Genomic DNA, 18722 nt, shown 5'->3' on the forward strand with positions numbered 1-18722 from the left:
CTCTCCTTGCTTCAAGTTCAGATCCAACAAACCTCAGCCCCTGTTCAGGACCTCCCCACGGCTCTCGCCCAGCCCATGTCCCACACCATTCACCCCCATGCTGTGTTGCTGTTGCCTTCTCCGCCTCGTGCAGGGACCCAGGGTGCATGCCTTTCTACCGCTGCTGCTGGAAAGCCACATACCGGTGCCATGTCCTCTTCATCTCGGGCTGAGCGTGCCTGCTGGCTCTCTCTCAGGTAACACAGACTACAGCAGCAGGATCCTGGCCCGGCTCCTCACACTGTGACACACAGGCACAGCAAGGGACGGCTTTGTTCCCGAGCAAGGTCACTTTAAGGAATACCACCCTCAGAGGGATGCATCAAGCTCTGTAATCTCCTCCCGTTTCAGCATCCCTAGCTTCAGCATCATCCTCCAAATGGACGGCATTTCAGTTCTGCAGCACTCACTCTGATCTGCTACGCCTTCGGTCCACGAGGCCCAAGCAGTTTGAAACACAGACAAAGATCGTAGCTTCACTTCAAAAGAACTTTTTTTTTTAATTTAGAAATGCAGTTATATACATAGAACAATTAAATTAAACTTTGTACAAATATTAAAATACTATCTTCACACCCACCGCAATGTACAGGATACCAGAAAATATATATAAAATAAAGCAAAATAGAACTGATCGAGTGACATCCTGCACAGCATCAATTATGGTCTTGTTTTTAATCCCACATACATATGGAGTACCATTCTGCAAATAAATCCATAGTGGTGCAATTCAGAGTTTAAAAAAATAACAAACACATATGGGAAAAGAAGAAAAGATTAATGCACCAAAGGCAACCAAGCTCTCCTTGCATTCGCACCAGCAGCTACCAGCAGTCCGCCCACCGCACCACAGCACAGCTGCTTCATAGGCAACTTAGCTTTCTGTTCTTCTTGACTGGGGAAAATAAGTGAAGTTGAGAATCAGAACTGAAACATTTTCCAGCACAACTCCGTTGCCTCTGTCTGTGCCTACCCCAGAATGGAAGCAAAAGCAGAGCCTACGGAAAGAAACGCAAAGCATCGGGAGCCTGCTCTGCTGGGCACGGATGTGTAGGGAACCTGCAGCGACCCGCCTGAAGCAGCGCTGAGCACAGGGCCTGTGTGGGAAACACCCTGCTCCGAACTGGCTGGGAGGGCAGGGGGGAGGCCTGAAGAACCGGAGGAGGGCTCATCTCCTGTATAAAAATATGCCTTAAAATGAAGCCCGCTTTAGGAAACCTCTATGCACTTTCAAGGCATTTCATAGAGAATACATTTTTCCAATTAAGTTCTTCGGCAAAGAAAGGTTTTCTCAAAGAACAAGTTCAGTGTGCAGCTCCCTGGGAAGGGCTGAAGGCTGAGGCTGGGGTGAGGTCAACATGGAAAATAAATGGGGGGTTATTGCATTTATATTCAGAAACCAGAAAGTGAAATCGATTTAATCTGATACCTGGAGAAAATAAGAAAGTAGATTTCGTAGAACAACTGCTATCGGAACATGAAAACCAGGCTGTGCAAGCCTGTTCCAAGGTCAGCAAGGAGATCTCAGTGTCCTACTAGTTGTACATGAATACTTTTATCCAGCAAGCCTAGAGGCATGCTAAACCCAGACAAAGCACAACTCCCTTAGAACTTGGTCATGAAGGTATTGGCTATCATTAGCCTGCAGCATACTTCTCTTATTGGCCACAGCTCTTCCTCACCCACCCCAATCCCTTCCTGTGTTCCCTATTCTGCACCGCACGTCACTTAACCACCCCGTGGTTACTTGCAGCGGCTCAGCCTGCTGCTCCCTCGTAGCTCCGCTCCTTGCAATTGCCCCTATTTTTCTATTGCACGTAGTACTTCAAATTTCTGACATGCCCTTTTATTTTTTAAATATTGGACCCCCAAATAATTTACAAAATAAAGTAAAAAGTGCTATTTTTATTCTTCCTCTGTAGTTAATTTTAACGTTCTTTGATTTCATGGGGCCAAGCACAAATGACACAATGTAAGATGATTACATCAGGGGCATTAAATAAGAAACATACTTCCCTCTGAATTCTTTTTGTCAGGCGTAGGTGGGAAAAAAGGTGGAAAAGAAACCAAAGCAAGTCACCCACCGTGCTGCATCTTGCGAGGCTGAGCCCCTGCACACCCTATCAGCACACAGAGACCTCCCTGTGACAGCCATCTCTGGGACACTCGCAGAGGCAACCAACACCCTGCAAGAGCAGGGCTCAGGCTGAGGGATCCTCACACGTCAGCCCTTGCTCTCAGAAGCAAATACAGGATTCTTCAGTTTAGTTAATCTTCCTAAACCTCTGTCCCAAGGACTTCCCAATCCTCCACAGAATAAGAACAAACAAGTAACAATCACTCATTGACCAGTAAATGAAACGAGTCCTTAATCCCTATCCCCTTTGGAAAAAGTTGTCAGGCGGTTGATGCCTAGGTTCTTCCCCCAGCCATTCTACCCTCTTTTATGTGACAATATAAAGCATCCTGGGAGCTCCTGCTTCATCCCCAAGCAGCCCAACAGAGGCTGACTGTTAGTGCCTGATCACAAGACCCATGCTTGCATGCTTTCCTCCTACCTCTGCATATTTTTCCCAATTACTAAAGCCATTTTCCATAATTTCCGTAAGTGAAACAAAATGAAAGCACTCCCTCTTCTGCACAGCTTCCTTCTCTTCCCACCCAGACGGAATTTTTTTCTCCTAAGCTGGCAGCTGCTTACTTTCCAACAGCAGAGAGCAGAGGCAGGACCACACAGTATGTGCTTTCTGCTAGCTGAGCAGGCACTCATCCAGGGCAAGGTCAGCCTTGGCATCAGCTTCCAGCTTCATTAAGGGGTCCTTTCACCAACCCTGTACTGAGCCAAAAGGACTGCTCCTTGCAGGAAGGCAGCACACACCTAACTTCTATTCCCTGATCGCTCAGGTTTGAGTAGGAAAGTCCTTAGCTCCTGCTCTGAGCTGGTTAGGCCTTAGAAAATACGAGACTTAGAAAAGTCACATATTCTCCCGCTCAGCCTTGCAGTTGCTCAGTCTCTCCGCATGCCCTGATGAAACCAGTGAAAGAGACTATTTTAACTTTTAAGGTAGGAGTTGAAAACAATATGAGCATTTCCACTCTTATTTTCCAAAATTCCAATAACAGATGTGTAAATATTATCATTCTACAGTCCTTGAATACGAAACAAAACAGCCCGCTGTAAAACCACACGGGATCTTCATCATCTCAACTGAACAAAAGAATACCCAAACCATCCAAACTGGATTTATCAAGTCCTCATGTAAATGAAAGGTAACATGAGCAACAGGGAAGGAAACTTAAAATGCTGCATTCTTAAATTAATATCCCTCTGAACAGGGATGAGGAAAAAATGATTCTTCCATCCACAGGCACGCACTGACCCAGCTGCCTTAGGATTAAGCAGCTAATCAGAAACAGCAGGTGTGGGGCCAGACACTACAGCCAAGGCCCATTTCCAGGAAGCAGAGCTAAGCCACAGCGATTATTACTTTATTTTTAAGGTGTTATGTCACTTTTACTAAGTGCTCTGAGAGCAATATCTTGGAGCAACGAGGATGAGGATAGTAAGGATCATAAAACAAAAGCAAAGCGGCAAAGAGCAGCCCTATTTACCTGTTCATTGCATCATGACATGTAAGGCTGTGGCATTTTGCTCCTTCAACTAAAATGAAAACGTAGCAACTTCTCGTACTTCTCTGGCTACTTCAGGATGGTTATGACAACATACCTGCATTTAAGAAGCCAACTTGTCCTGATAAAACCAGTTCCATGGAACCCAGTTTCCAGACCATCCCTCTAAAGAGCCCTACAACTACCACGCTTCTGTGACTGGATCACCTACCCCAAATGAAGTTGGTTTGCTGCAAAAATGAAGTCCCTTTAACAGCAACCAGGATATTCTGACCTGCTGTAGGTAACTGTAGGGAGCAGAGGTATACATATTTTTGGATTTTCTTTTCCCTGCTACCAGAACTTAAAGTGATCTTCATAATTTATGTTTAGAATTAAGCTGTGGTATCCTCCGGTCAGTGTAGCCAACCTTCTCTCGCAGCAACAGGCAACCTGTGTTGTACTTAGGAGAGACCTTGTAAGTGCTGTTGACCCCAAGCCAAAATGAAGAAGCCCTTCTCTGTGAGTCCACTGAAGCCCATCAGGACAGAACAGCAGACAGTTGCTAGATAGTAGCCTCTTAGGTGGTACTGAGGGGCTAAGTACCAGAATACCTAGTGCAGCTGGGAAGGTAACCTGGGATTGCACCAATGGCACGAAGCATTCACCACCTATGGGCAAGTATTTCTTGACAATTTCAAACATATGAACTGCTTCCAGATTACATCTGAAAGCATTACCTCTGCCTGAAGATCTGACCAAAGGAACCTACGCATTAATGCAGAACCACCTTCACTGGGAAAGCTCTGTAAGACACACGGTTTATCCTGAAGAGCGGGGCCACAAATTTGGTTCCAGTCCTGATTGCCTAAAACCGAATGCTACTGCTTCACAGAAAGTCAGAGCCTCCAAGCTTTCTGCACACTTTCCACTGGCCATTCCCCAAGGCTCTCCCACAGTCTAACACCAGGAGCTGCTCTGGCACCAGACCAAAGCTGAAAGAGTGGTTTTTATCATCAGTACAGCCCCATTCACAGCCTCCAGAAACCCAACATAACCAAGTGGGCTGCACCGGTAGTGAAGGAAGGAGACAAAAGTGATTTTTCAGGATTGGACTCTTGTAGAGGTGTGTTCTGAGAAGGGGGCAGAAGTTCCTATGTTTTGGACTTCTCAGCCTTCAGTGCTTTAGCAATTCTCAATTGTTATTGCACAGCTAAGCTGCCTCGCAGCCTATCTCATTCGAGGCGCTCCTAGATATTACAAGCTGCCCCTTACCTGGGATCCCTCTCAAAGCCAGTGTCAGTCCCCGTGAGGCGGTTTGTCCTGCTCTGTTATAAAGAGGATGCTGGAAGAAGAGCCTATATAACATATATATGTATATATAAACTGCCTGCACCCAGAGAGCAAACGGATTCAGCCCCTGCTCTCTGGACAACAGAAGGGCTAGAGAGGCTGCCAAGCTGCAACAAGCCGGTGTGAGAAGGAAAAAGGCACAAGAAAAAGAGCAGCTCTTCAGAGACTGCTGTCAAACATCTGGCTGGGGAAAAGGAGAGGAGAGCTCAAATCCACTACGTTCCTTGAGTCTCTGATGCATATGGAATGGGGAAGCCAGCGCTGCACCAGCCCCACTGGTGCATCCAGGAGGCAACCTGGCGACATCCTTTGGATCTTCAGCTGAGGGCGTCTCTGCTTAGAGGTATCCAGGGTACAGCTCGCGAGGATGGGGAAGGCTGCACAGAGTGCTTCTGTCCTGAAGGCAGGGAGGGGAGAAGGAAGAAATCCAAGAGCGAGAAGGCGAGACACGTACAGCAGGCCTCATGCTTCCTTCAGTAAGGGAATATCTGAACGGTGGGGAGAGAAATAAAATTAAAAAAAAAAGTCAAACTTTTGCCATTCAACACACACCAGAAAACCTACTCTTGTAAGACAGGGTCCCATTTCCATTATGTGATAACGCAGCACTCTTCTTGTCATCGTAGCATAGCAGAAGGGACCTCTGGAGGGCCAACCTGCCTGTGCAAGCAGGACCATCACCACCTCCAGTCTTAAAAATCTCAAATATCTGGCCCTGCACTGCCCTCCTAGCAAGAAATATCTTCCTAATGCCCAATCTGACTCTGTCAAGTTACACTTTGTGTTTCACCAGATTAAGCCCAGCTCCCTCACAGGCCCCCAGCTACCTTGGTAGGCTTCCAACAGTGCCTGTCCAGTTTCTCCACACCCCTCTTAAACTGGGAATCCCACAAGAAGAAAAAATATTGCCACTAAAGCCTCAGTGTTGTGCAGGGAAGGGGAACAACTTCCTTCCCTTCTTTCCCCATGACCTCACCAAACTCTTAGTTCCTCAAAATGTCCAAGACAAGTAGTTTCTTGCTATGTCTGGGGTGGCTGAGGGTACACAGATAACACCTGCCCTTATCTGACTCCTCCAACAGCTGCAGCTTCCTTATCTTTGAACCCTAAGCACGAGCTTTCTGGTCTGCTGCTGTATAGGGCAACCTGTTACTGTACAAGTTACATCAGAAGCAGTATGTGTCTCCAGGCAGTGACAGAACATGACACAGTACAGAGGCAACACACTGTAATGAGTACGCTGTGGGCTCTTTTGGGTAAGCACCAATTTAAGGTTTCCAGTGTTTACATACTGGAGGTTTAATGCCCATCTCTGGACATGTTGCCACTTCCACCCTTCAGTGGAATTCTCCTTTAATTGTTTTTATTGCAAGGCTTCTGGATGGCACTACTAAGGCTGTAGGGCTTGACACCACAGAAATGAGTTCTACCCTGAGCTATCTACAAGCCAGTTACATCTTTTTTGTCTAAAGACACAGCAGTCTCTGCAGAAGCAATCTTAGGCTGCAGCTTCACACCAGCTCTGCCATTGTAAAGTTACTGCTTGAGGGCAGAACAGTGAAGTTAAGAAAGCAAGATCCACTAACTATTAAAGAGACTTGCACCTCTGCTCTGTACAGTTAAGTTCAAACACATCCCTTGTGTTTTCATGTGTTTTCTCACATGCCTGGGCTGCAGCACCACATGTACTGTGCCAGTAAGCTGCTTACTAAAATCATCTAAAAATGAAGAAGCTTAAACATTACAAGGGCTTTATATTTCAAGCATACCCTCTCGCTTCTACCAACTTGTTTTGCATAAATGCAGCTGTTTTATTGCCTTTGCACGACGATGCTTGAGGTTAGCATTCCTCTGCAAATCCCTTGCTGAATCAAGATTGAGAAGCAGAACCCCAGCATACTCTTAAATGAGTCTCACATAGTGCTCCTTGCCCAAGTCACATACCATCTGTGTATTCCTCAGAGGAAGTGAGCGATAAAAGGCTCTGTATGTCACTGCTTTCTGAATCTTGGACTTCTTTTTGTATAGGTCTACTGCTTGCCATCCCAGCTACCCAGGAAGAGGTAGCAGCCTGGTGCACAAGAACAGTTTCAGAGCGCTGAGAGCCACTGGCTTCACACAGTCCCGAGTGTCCAGGGGCTTCATCTTCTCTATCAAGGTTACTGCGAACCCCTTGGTCCTGCTGTTGCATCTCTCTGGTTCCGTTCTGCCCAGCTCCCTCCGACAGCACAATTTGCACGCGGGAGTCCGAGGGTGGAATGCAGTTCCCCGTGCTGCCATACACTGCTTCTTCATAGGATGGCAAGGCCACTTGGACACCATCCACCATGATAGACACCTGATCCCCAGACACACCTTGGTCTCTCCTCAAAAAAAGATACAAAGGGGGAAAAGTTGAGCACTTATACTTTATAGATATTTTTGTTACCAAGAACCTCGGTAGCCTCCCACCTTCACCACAGCAGAATTATAATGCTCACTACAAACATGAATGGTGGATTACTGAAGTTAAACAAGTATGGCTTTGCAGCTCTACCGTGCACTGCCATACACGACTGGGGCTGTAATTCAAAGTGACGAAGGTTATATTGTCTCCCATCTCACCTGCCTCAATAGCTAAATCTGACAAAGATTGTGACCCAGAGCCTCTGCTGTGGCAGACTGCAGATAAAGAAAACTCTGACCACTGTTGATTTCAGTTTGTTATAGTGCTCTGCTCTGAAACACCAAGCACTATGTTCTGCTACCTATGCTGCTGGTAAGATAACTGGCTAGCACAAGTAGGTCAGATAGCTCTTCAGTTGTCACAGCATGGGTAAACCTAGGTCAATGGTCAGTCCTGAGACTGAATGTGTATTTGCCATACCGGTTTAGACTTCTGCAGAAAAGGACAAACTCCAGTGCCTGGCCTTTGAACCTCCCCCAGTGTTGGACAGCCACACATCTGCTCTTATTTATGAAGTATTATTCATTTGTTGTGAAGGACTCCACAGTGACGCTTTTGACATCAGCTGGCAGCAGTGTTACAGCTGGGTCCCTTCTCTCATCCACAGACCTGGGTCAGGAGGGTTCTCCTCCCTGTGCAAGCAACCATGGCATATTTGCATGTGTAAATCATCAGCAATTCTGGCAGGATTCAGGACCATAGGACCACATAGACAGACTTGGGGAGATGCATATGTACCCAGACACCTGCTTCAGTAACTACCCATGGCTAGAAGAGGCAGAAAATTGATCAATAGTAGGATTTATACCTTTTAATATTTAAGGCCACAGATAAAGGGCAAAGAAACCACTAATTAGATGGCATGATAGAAAAGTGAGTGCAGATGGGTATTGCTGGCCACTGTTTCAGACTACTGCTGGAAGATCATGGGGCAGAGGTGCCACCGATGTGAGGGATACAGCAGTGTGGGGCAGAACATTCACACACAGGCACCTTGTTTCTGGGAAAACAGAAGGGAGGCAGTGAGGCCAGACTGTCCGTGAAACCCAGACAGCTCCCTGACTACACAGGTAGCTCACAGCAGCAGGCAAAAAGAAGTCAGCCATGTAGCTCTGGGGTCTATTAGAACAATAGCTTAGATATGATACAAGAACACTGCCTCTTCTTTCCTGAAAATCAGACTGTACTGTTGCCAGCCCTTCACACCAACCTGCCCTTTGTAATCCAAACATAGGTTCTAGCCTGACTGAAGTTTCTGACTGAAAATAGTCTCTTGTGGGAATTGCTCCTGACTCACAGGGCAGAAGTAGAGAAGCAGGGAAGTAAAATGAAGGCCCAAATCAAGCACCTTGTTGAGTTTCTGCTGCAAAGAAATAGGATACCCTGGAGCCTGTCTAAGCCCCAGCTACACTTACCTGCTGTGATGGAACGACTTCAGCTTTGGCTGCAACAAAACAAACAGCACAACTAAGAGAAGAATCAGGGCGACAGAGCTTGCTGTGGAGGCTACTATGGATAGTGTAGGCACTCCAATTGTTGGTGGGGAGTCCTTTTCTGCAAAATCAAGAGGAACACAAAATGATTTACTCTCTCAAATTACTGCTGTAGGGAACGAGTAACATTCACGTTGTCTTCTCTCAAGAGTTATACCTGGGTGCACAAGTGAAGAGCCCAAGTTTCTGGTACAGTCAAGACAGAGCAGTTACCTCCTTCAGAGGACAGCTCAGACCTTAAACTGATCCCTCTCTATCGACTGTAAAGGAAACAGGATACAAACCACGGACGTATAAGGGTACTTTGGAAAAACATATGGCACACAGAAAAAGGATGCAAGCTGGTCACATACAGACAGAGGGGGAGTGGTGGTAAGGGTCATGTTATATTTACATCTGGTTGAGCAACAGCTAAAAAAAATGTCCTGATGTCACCACCAAGGTCAGTAATTGTCTAGCACAAACAGCAGGATATTCTAAGGCCAAACAATAAAAAAAAAGTTCCAAATAATGGATTTTCTTGACTAATTGAGCAGTTTCCCAAAGGAAGGGAGTGGTAGTCACCTGGCCTGCTATTATTTAAGATACAGAAGTATTCAATTTCTTTCACACAAACACATACCACAGGAAATGGAGAAGGAAGGGAGCTGTTGCTTTAAGATGCTGAGTTTTCAGTATTAGATACACATACTCTGTCCACATTATCCCCCCTTGCCCTTTCCTCATCCGTGCTGCATGACTGTACAAGAAACATTTTGACTTTTAAAGGTCCATTGCAAGGCACAAATATATTAGGAGTTGGCAGAGAAGGGCCTGGAGCTGGCATAGCTGAGCACTGCACGTCATGCCTAGAATGTCACGCTAGTTCCTTCACCTCCCTAGAGCACATAATTGCCTGTACATGTGCTGTCTCTGTCCTTAATTTATGTCTTTGGTAGATCTCTACACACCTCAGCAGCCCATCAGCAAACACTACTGACCATTTCAGGAAATTCCTATCTATGCAATTCCACAATTTCTTTTTGGTACACTTATCACATTCTCCGGGGAACAGTTGACAAACTGCAAAATAATTATCATACAGAGATAAAGAGGAAAAAGAACACACAAATAGAAGAAAAAAGCTGAAGGATCGTTGTTTTTAAGCTATAGCCTGGGTATTTTTGGGTACTGCTGGAATGGTACCCCCAAACCAGGCAATTTGAAAAATCTGTTAGCATCTTATCTTCTTTTGGGATGAAACTTATTGGTTCAATTGTTCTGAGTATTTTCTGGAAACAAGTTCAAAAGTAGCTTTAACTGTCCCCAAGTAAGAACTGTACCTAGTACATTTTTCCTTCTGGTAAACAAGACTTTGTAAGTATTTCCATTTTCAAGATTATTCAAGGCAATACAAATGCACTGACAGGGAGGAAGGTAGGCAAACAGGAGTGCTCTACATTCAGAACTGACATACAATTCTTCAAGACTGCTCACCACGCAGGGTACAGTTCAGCACATCCACCACCTCAGACTCCAACAAGATGCTCACTAATACAAGAAGCTGCCAAAAGGCCCTGAGGCTGACAAGCTCAGAGCTACAGAAAGTATCTGATAATTGCCAGGGATTTCATTTGTCGCATATGGAACAAGAGAGATGTTACCCACTATCCATCATCTTAAGACCTACGTCCTTTCTTTCTACAGTCTCCCTTCTGCTCCCTCCTTTTTGTTTTGTGGAAGAGTCCTGTTTGTTAAACCTCAGTTGACTGAGCAGTTGTTTCAAAGCCTGTACTGTGAAAGCAATAGCTTTGTCACTGGGCCAGGCTTTTGAAACCCCATACATTTTAAGGCCGTCAGACCCAAAGGATGCTGAAGAAATCTGAGGGACTGCATCTCACCACAGCACAATTCCTTTAGCCCTGACTAAACCAAGTGCCATTGTGCAGGAACACCATTCAGAGAGTTCCACTTGCAAAGCTTTCTTCTGCCGCCTGGGTGCAGCAAGGGGAAAGGGGATCACCGTGGAAAGGAAGCCTGTGCAGAATTTGAAAAGCCTCTTCAGGATCCAGTTGCTGCCAGGTGAACTCCCAGAACCGCTTGCTTATACGTCACAGGAAGGAGCTGTTGGAGTGGCCGTGACAGATACTGATAGTGTGTTTGGGACAGGACAGGACGTTCCGGAGTTTTCAGATATGCAACTGGCTCCAGAAGGACCCTGAACATGCTTTTGTGTCTATTTCTGATTGTGGGCAAAAACTGCCCATGTCCATTTGGAGAGAAGCAGACACCATTTGTCAGCAATGTCTTCTCCTGCCAGTACAGTGTAAAGTAGCACTATGAAGCTCTCTGCCACAGGAGGCCAACAGTTAGTTAACTTGCAAAGAAGAAGATCAGCTCTGTGTACCGACATGCATATACATGCAGACAGAAGGGTCCACCACTGAGGGAGGTGCACTGTCAAACCCATCAGGAGCAAAAACGGAGAGCATTGAAAATGCTTCAGTTTCAAGGCCTCGCCTGTTTCTGGGATGAGAGCTGCCAAAGTAAGATTCCACCTAAGTAACAAGTTACCTGGCTTTATACTACTTTCCATAGGCTTTCTCTTTGCAGGAAGGACTCCAGAGTTAGCATCTGACGGGCAGATACATAACAGACATTTCTGATAGACAGCTATGATTGTGAGCTGCATTTAGAAAACTGCTGGAGCAGTAAGCACAGCAGTACGGGTTGCTTCAGCACAACACTGTCTAAAGTGAATCTGAAAAGCCAATGTAAAGGCCACTGTAATTCTGAACGTCCCGCTGAATAAAATGAGTACTCACCCGGGCTGAGTCTGCAGCTAACTTCCATGGCAGGGTTCCACTCTCCATTCTTACAGGTCAGGTATTTATAGTCTCCTTTCAGCATGTAGCCTTCAACACACAGATACTCTATGACACTGCCCGAAGTCAGAGGGTCGTTGCAGGGACTAGGGTGGCATTTGTAGCCTCCATTCTCGGGCTGTGGTGGCTGGGGACAATCTGGAAAAGAGAAAGCAATCAGAACAGTTACCTCAGACGAAGATGTCTGCTGCATAACAGATATTGCACATAGATTAACTTCCACCTAAGAACACTCGCTACATTGAGAAGAAACTACTAAAAACAAGAAGAAAGACTGTCACACAACAGCAAAAGATACTGCTCAGTTCCACCTCTGGTGTGTATTTTGTGACTGCTAAGTACAGCTTATTATCCCAGCCATATAATATAGTTGGAAGTTGGAAGGCAACGAACAGATGATATTTTCACACAGCAATATTTAAGTTTGATACAACAGGAATTCTGCATAAGACAGGTCCAGAAATTCCATGATGTTACCCTTTCCCCACAGCACTTTCACAAGTGACTCGGGGCTGAAGCAAACAGCCAGGCTCTCTGATTAGCCTTCCAAGCCTCATACAGAAGAAGGGCATGACCTTCTTCTGGAATGAATGAGGAATGTGAAGACCTCATTGTACTACAAGTACAATGTCAAGGTACAGAGCTGACCCAAAAGTTAAAATTCTTGATTTTAGCTGCTTTATACAGGTATACTATATACCGTCCTGCAGTAGAACCACATTTTCTAGCCTACTTTAAAAAAGCAATTAGTTACAAAGATATTTTTAACATAAACCACTCGTTTATCTACACGAAGTCTGCAGTGCTGAAAGCACTTTGCATTTCTCCTTGTCTCTCCCCTATCCTAATGGATACAGACATACTAAGTGTGAGAAAATTTCTTGTAGAATTTTTAATAGCTATTCAAATAAAAACAAGCTACAAATGAGGAAACTGCACTAGGAACAGGAGGTCTGTGCTTCTTACAATTTCATCTCCTTTGGCAGCTCTTGGTGATTGCAGAACAGCCTCAATACGCCTTCACACCACACACCCACCTGACTATAAGGGAGAAATCTGTAAAATTGGATCAGCTTCTCAAGCTTCATAAAAGAAAATACATGAAACATCCCTCCAGATATATTTTGGGGCATGGAGAAGCAAGCAACCCACCAACTCTATTCTACCACAGTGCTGTTATCCAGGCTTGCTCCTAATCCCTGGAGCATGTGAGAAACCAAGTGGGCAAGCTTTGGCTAACTGGGTTTTGTGCAGGGCCTAAGAAGACTGAGGAAACTTAGGACATACGTTCCACTATGGAAAAATCTGCTGCACTGCTGCAGTGCAAGTGACCCTTGAACCTAATCACATGTGTGGACGCATCATAGGCAACGCCTTGTAAATGCCAGTGAACCCCAAGACGAAGTGCTGAGTGAAGCCAAAAGCCTTCTGGTATGAGTTCTGCCAGCTTTATAACTGCAATTCAATTTACTTTTTGAGAGAAAAGGTTAACAGGGGTCTAAGAAGCAGCCTTTCAATAAGACTTTGTTCTCGAGGAGATTTATTCTTAAATAAGCTTCAGAGAAGCCACTGTCCTGTCCCTCCTGAGCACTGACTGTTGCAGCTTCTAAGTTTATTTTTTTCTCTGTGACCATTTCCAATTTTGTAACCAAGGTTTAACCCTTTGCCTTACAAGGCTAAAATGTGCTTTCACTGAAAGCCTGTCCAATGCAGCTGAGTGACTGGCTCACCACACATTCCACATCGAAGCACTTCTACAGGACAGAGGTGCTTCCTGGTAAATTGCAAGGACCCACCTAAGCACTGGGAATACTCTCAATCACACAGCAAGTACCTCTCCAAGCAACGGCAGAGAGCTGTGGGAAAAACCTCCATTGCCACAGCAGCAGGAACAGCTTCCCCACATCTTTGATGCCACAGGAGGCATCTGGAATCACTTAGGGGCCATCTGAGCCCCTTGCCACGCTGCCTCGCTCCAGCAGGAATTTTCCCACACACGCACACAAGTTTCCCATTTCCAGAGGAGCCCAACGGGCTGGCCCCTCTGTTTTAAGGCCTTCATTAGTCAGCAGATGAGATATGGAGACATTGCTAGTACGGCTTTCTGCAGGAAGCTTGTCCCTTTGGGTGATGTAGAGGGTCACACAGAACAATACATTATGTTGAGGCTCCTCAATCAAATCTTAATTTGGTAGAGCCAGAAAGCTGCTGTTCAGAGGGCTGAGGAGTGACCAGCTTGGCCTGACCCAGCAAAGGAAGCTTGCTATTTCTCAGTAGCATTCACATGGTCTCTGCTCTCCAGCTGCAGCCAACAGAGCTCCTTCTGTCACCCACGCATGCTGAGTTATCTGCAAAAATCAGCTAGCAATCAGAAAGGCACTCACACGCACCACAGTGGAGCTCTCAAAGGCCTGCAAATACCACGGCATAAGCAATCCCACGGGGCCCTCATTTGGCCTCCTTGTGCAGGGGCTTTAGGATCAGATCTGCAGCTACACCATTGCAGATCGGTTTGCTCCCCACCACCTCCACAGGCTGCTCAGCAGCAAGGGAGAGGGGCAGCTGCTCATTATGTGCTTGGTCCCTTGACCTAGAGCTGTCCTCATCCACGGAAGCTTCAGAATCAGTCACCCCCTTTTCCTCATACCTCTCCCTGAGGTCATTTGACAGCCAAGAACACCACAAACACTTGAAAAAAGATGCCTTCACTCTGACAGAACAGGCCTCTCCTGGCCACACACATGGACAGAGGACGTAGGCAGAAGGGAAGAGCCGCCTGTCAGCAGTCTGGAGCGTGGCCATGCTGTGAAGGGGCAGCACAAGGTTTGGGAGCAGGGAACCTGCCCCAGTCCTTCTGCCAGCTCCCACTCCCAGCCAGGCTGTGTGCTTTTAACCTTTGGTGAGGTTTGCATGCCGCTGCCCAGCCTCAAGGTAACCTTACTTGGGCACACCGCCCAATGCTTTCCAAGCCACACCGACCAACCAATGGAGAAGGATTTTTCAGTATTTCAGCTCCAGTTGGGGCTGGGCAGATTTCAAAGGACACTGCAAAACCAGCATAAGCAGATACATTCTTTGCAAGTTTTCAAAGGCAGGTGGCACACAGTGGATACACTGAAGCTTCCCAAAAGGTTACAAAAATTCCCCTTAAGATGTGGGACACTTAAGAACGGATATTGTAACCACATATTCCCTTCCCAACAACACTCCCCTACATTCTCAATGGCTTGTATTTGAAATATAAAGAAACATAGAGGAGCATCACCATCTCTCTCCCTGAAACACATGGTTCTTGGGAGCACCCCAGAGTTTGAGACATCTGGAAACAAAGACATGTGCCGGGCACTGAGGAAAAATTGAGACAAGAAGTTATAAACTTCCTAGGGGGTTACTGACATCCCAGGCTTACAGTTATTCCCAGCACCATCATTTCATCATGATCCGAGGATGCAAGGCGACAGTGGTTTTGAACATCACAGCCTTTAGCACAAAGAAGGGAGCCTAGTTTCTAAGGTACTGAAGTTTGACCTCTCCTGAGAGCTGGTTCTCTGCCAACACACAGGGCTGGAAAGCAGGCAGGTGATAACTGATGAAAAGACCAAACGTTTTCAGCATCACTGAACTCTGTTCAGAGATAAAGCAACTGTCACTTCCAGATTGATGGACAGAAATAAAACTACATACTGACGTTTCTGCAGATGCCATTCCAAAATATTGGGTATTTAATATATTGCCCACAAAAATGCAAGACAAGATTTTAATACATAAATGAAAAACATACTATGCCAGTATGAACCTCCATCCAGCTTCCTATCAAATCAAATGGTAAGCACCATTTTTGTGTTTATGTCACATGAGAAAATACCATCCTCCTTAAAGGGAGCATTAACCGCATAGATGTTCTTTGGATAATAGCAACTTGGCAACAAGCACCGTCACGTTGTGCTGCAAGGAACTGCTTTTCTGTTGCAGCTACAAGCAGTGTCATCGCACCGATACCTTCACAGGCTTCCTCACTCATGGCTTCAACAATACCCACTTGCTTCCTCTTAGACCAGACTTGCAGGCAGCTGTGATGGGTTGGAATACGGCTTCATGTGGGAGACAAAAAAAGACGTCAGAGGGCCAAATTGATTAACCTAACCACCAAAGAATGAAATGGATCTTCCACAGCCTGGCTGTGCTGAGGCCGAGCCATAGTCCTGAACTCCGACCAGAGACAGTGCTACGAAGTGCTTCTAACAACGCAAACGCCACACAGAACCAAACACAGACAATACCACAGATGCAAGAAAATAACTTTGTGGGATGGCAGAGTGATGGAGTAATGTATTCAAAACACATAAGAGGTACAGCTGAGCCCTGACCTCTGCGAGCAGGATTCAGAGATGAGCAGATTTCACAAGCCCACGCAGGATCAGACTGTCGTGTCAAGGAACAAGCACAATACAGTCCATTTACACATACAATATAAAATTAGAATATATTTAAAAATAACCAGACTATTACCACGGATGTATGGAAGCTCCACAGTACCGACCTTCTGAGCGCAGGCTCAGTATACTACAGCAGTGTTGACAAAGGCACCTCACCACAGCCGTGGTTCTTTGCACTCTTTTTGTTTCTTCTTGTAAGTATCATCTCTCAGATCCTAGCAGGGGTCTTACATCTCTTTCTGCACCAAACTCTCAAATCGTATTTCAGCCACTCACCTCCTTTGCTGAGTAGTCCGACCCCACAGAGATGATGAAAACCAAACCCTCCTCGACGTAATGCGTTCTTACAAGAAGACAAATACTAATCATCATCTGCTGGAGTGCGTAACTAGGCTTGTAACTAAGCGATAACAAACCACTGCATTGCTCACCTTACGTGGGTGGACAGATTGGGAAAACATTGCTCAACAAAGGGATGTTTTGCACTGAACATAGTAAAATTTATTATGCCTCTCCTCAGCAAGGCGCAAAAGTCACTAAACGTAAGACAGTAACAGTTTTGACAAATCAAAGTTGCTGTTCATATTACATCCAGTCCAAATCCCAGTAACTTTAGGAGAAAGCAGGACTGGGTCTCATGTCAGCTCCTCACAGACTACGTGAGTGTACCAGTATGTCTGACAGTCCTCATGGCCAGTTCAGATCTGCCAGCATCTCCTGGCCTTCCACTCGTAGACTAGAAGCAGAAGACACTAAGCTGTTCTTTCTTTTCCTCATCTTCAAGGTTTACTCCATTTAACTGATGTTATCAAGACTCAGAGGAAGAACATCCTACAAACAAAAACCACTCTCCTGGTCTAACGAGATGTATACTCCCCTGGACAGTCTGGCTAAACCTGTTGTGATTGTTTCATACCAGTGCTAAAGTGTCCAACCTGGTGAGCAAACAGCTTTGTGAAGGAGAACACAGAAGTACCCAGTTAAAAACTGTTCCTGTACTAGAGGCCATATGATTTCCTTCATGCTGCTGTTACTTCTCTCAGAAGCCTTACACTAACTTTCTTGTGCTCTACCGGCTTTCCTACAGTTGGATTTTCATTGAGCAGCTTAAGGAAGATTGCCTTCCCTTTTTGTCTCTGTTTATACCTCCCGTCACACAGATGAGTTTCCCTCCTGCCCTCAATCTCAGCCTCTGCCTATTTACCTTATTTGCTACATTGAATACTGCAGTGGCAAGGAGAACTTCTCCACAAGCCTCTGGTTCTCTGAAACACGGCCATTCTCTCAGGCAGGACTTTCCACTAGCTATAGAAACAGCACTTCTAGAAAGGCATCCAAAATAAATACAAGATAGGGATATCATCCAATTACTTGTTCCTGCTGTAGAGGCCTCTGATTTTCAAGTTGGTTAATTTGTGTGTCTGCATCATTTCAGTAAGACAGAAGGAACTGCAAAAGCTATTACTAACTTCTGGCGAGGATTTTCAAAAGCCCCAGTCTCCAGGGCACTCTTGAGAGTAATCCTCCTCCTCTGCTCCTCGCAGCCTGGGTCCTGCCAGTTAAACGGGTGGTCAGAAACACCAGCTGAAGCCTTCTGCAGACCCTGCCCTTTTTCAGCACCTCAGACCTGAGGTTCAAGTTTAATTAACACCACACTGAAAATAACAGAGCCGGGTTCACTGCTTCTCTCCAGTTAGTGCCCTGAATTGGCCTGCAGCAATAGCTTTTCTTTTTTTCTCTCGCAGTTATTAAGTTCATCCACAAGCCTTCTTTCTTACAGAATGGTTTTTATTTTTTTACAATACAAATGTGACAGCCTGATGCAGCCAGCCAGATGGAGGGCTGGGAGTGCAAGTCAGAGACCAGCAGTAGTGCTGGTTTTGGCTTGCGGAGGGTCTGGTAATTCAAACAGAGTGCTGCCCATAGATCCTACTCAGGAGTGGCACCAAACATTAGTTTCGCCTTAGGAAGCCACTGAATGAATTCGCTAGCAAGAGCTCTGGCTGTATTTGCTATTTGCAGAAGAGACACTGTTTTCTTTCTTTTCAAAGTTTCAATTATCACCAGCAGGGCACTACCTGACCTCTGCACTAATCTCCTGGTTGTTTGGTAAGCCAATAAGGAAACAATTTAACCCACCCTTTGCCCGTTCCTGGATCTCTTTATTTATTGGATGTACTCCCAACCTCTGTCACTGGTATTCAGAGAAGCATGAATGCGACCCAACCAGATAATAGTGTCACTGCTGTCCTTAGCCACAGCAGTAGGGTAACCAGCCAGAGTTGCCAAGCTCACTTAGCAGCTTCTTGAGCAACAACAAAGGCAACAGACCAGCCTCCCAGAGCCTGCAGACAGACTGCAGTGCCTCAGCTGATACCTAACAGAACAAGCTGCAAGTTCTCATGCAAGTCCAAACTTGTTTTGACTTAAAATTTAAGCTTTATTTTTTTTTTTCCCCCTCCTGGACAAGTGATTGTTTCAT

At 45.7% G+C, this 18722-nt stretch overlaps 1 protein-coding gene across 19 annotated transcripts in view; it reads right to left on the reverse strand.

The window, feature by feature from the left end:
- Positions 1-514: 514 nt before the first annotated feature.
- SUSD6 (sushi domain containing 6) overlaps positions 515-18722 on the reverse strand; it is an 80807-nt gene continuing 62599 nt past the window's right edge. For all 19 annotated transcript variants that reach the window (XM_046942633.1, XM_046942625.1, XM_421180.8 and 16 more), the window contains 4 exons: positions 11745-11942; positions 8863-9001; positions 6946-7367; positions 515-5489 (listed from right to left, as the gene is read on the reverse strand). In XM_046942633.1, coding sequence (XP_046798589.1) covers positions 5464-5489; positions 6946-7367; positions 8863-9001; positions 11745-11942 — 785 coding nt within the window. In that variant the 3' untranslated portion in view covers positions 515-5463. The remainder of the gene's footprint in view (positions 5490-6945; positions 7368-8862; positions 9002-11744; positions 11943-18722) is intronic.

The sequence above is a fragment of the Gallus gallus genome, chromosome 5 (assembly GCF_016699485.2).
Source record: "Gallus gallus isolate bGalGal1 chromosome 5, bGalGal1.mat.broiler.GRCg7b, whole genome shotgun sequence".
Lineage (NCBI taxonomy): Eukaryota > Metazoa > Chordata > Aves > Galliformes > Phasianidae > Gallus > Gallus gallus.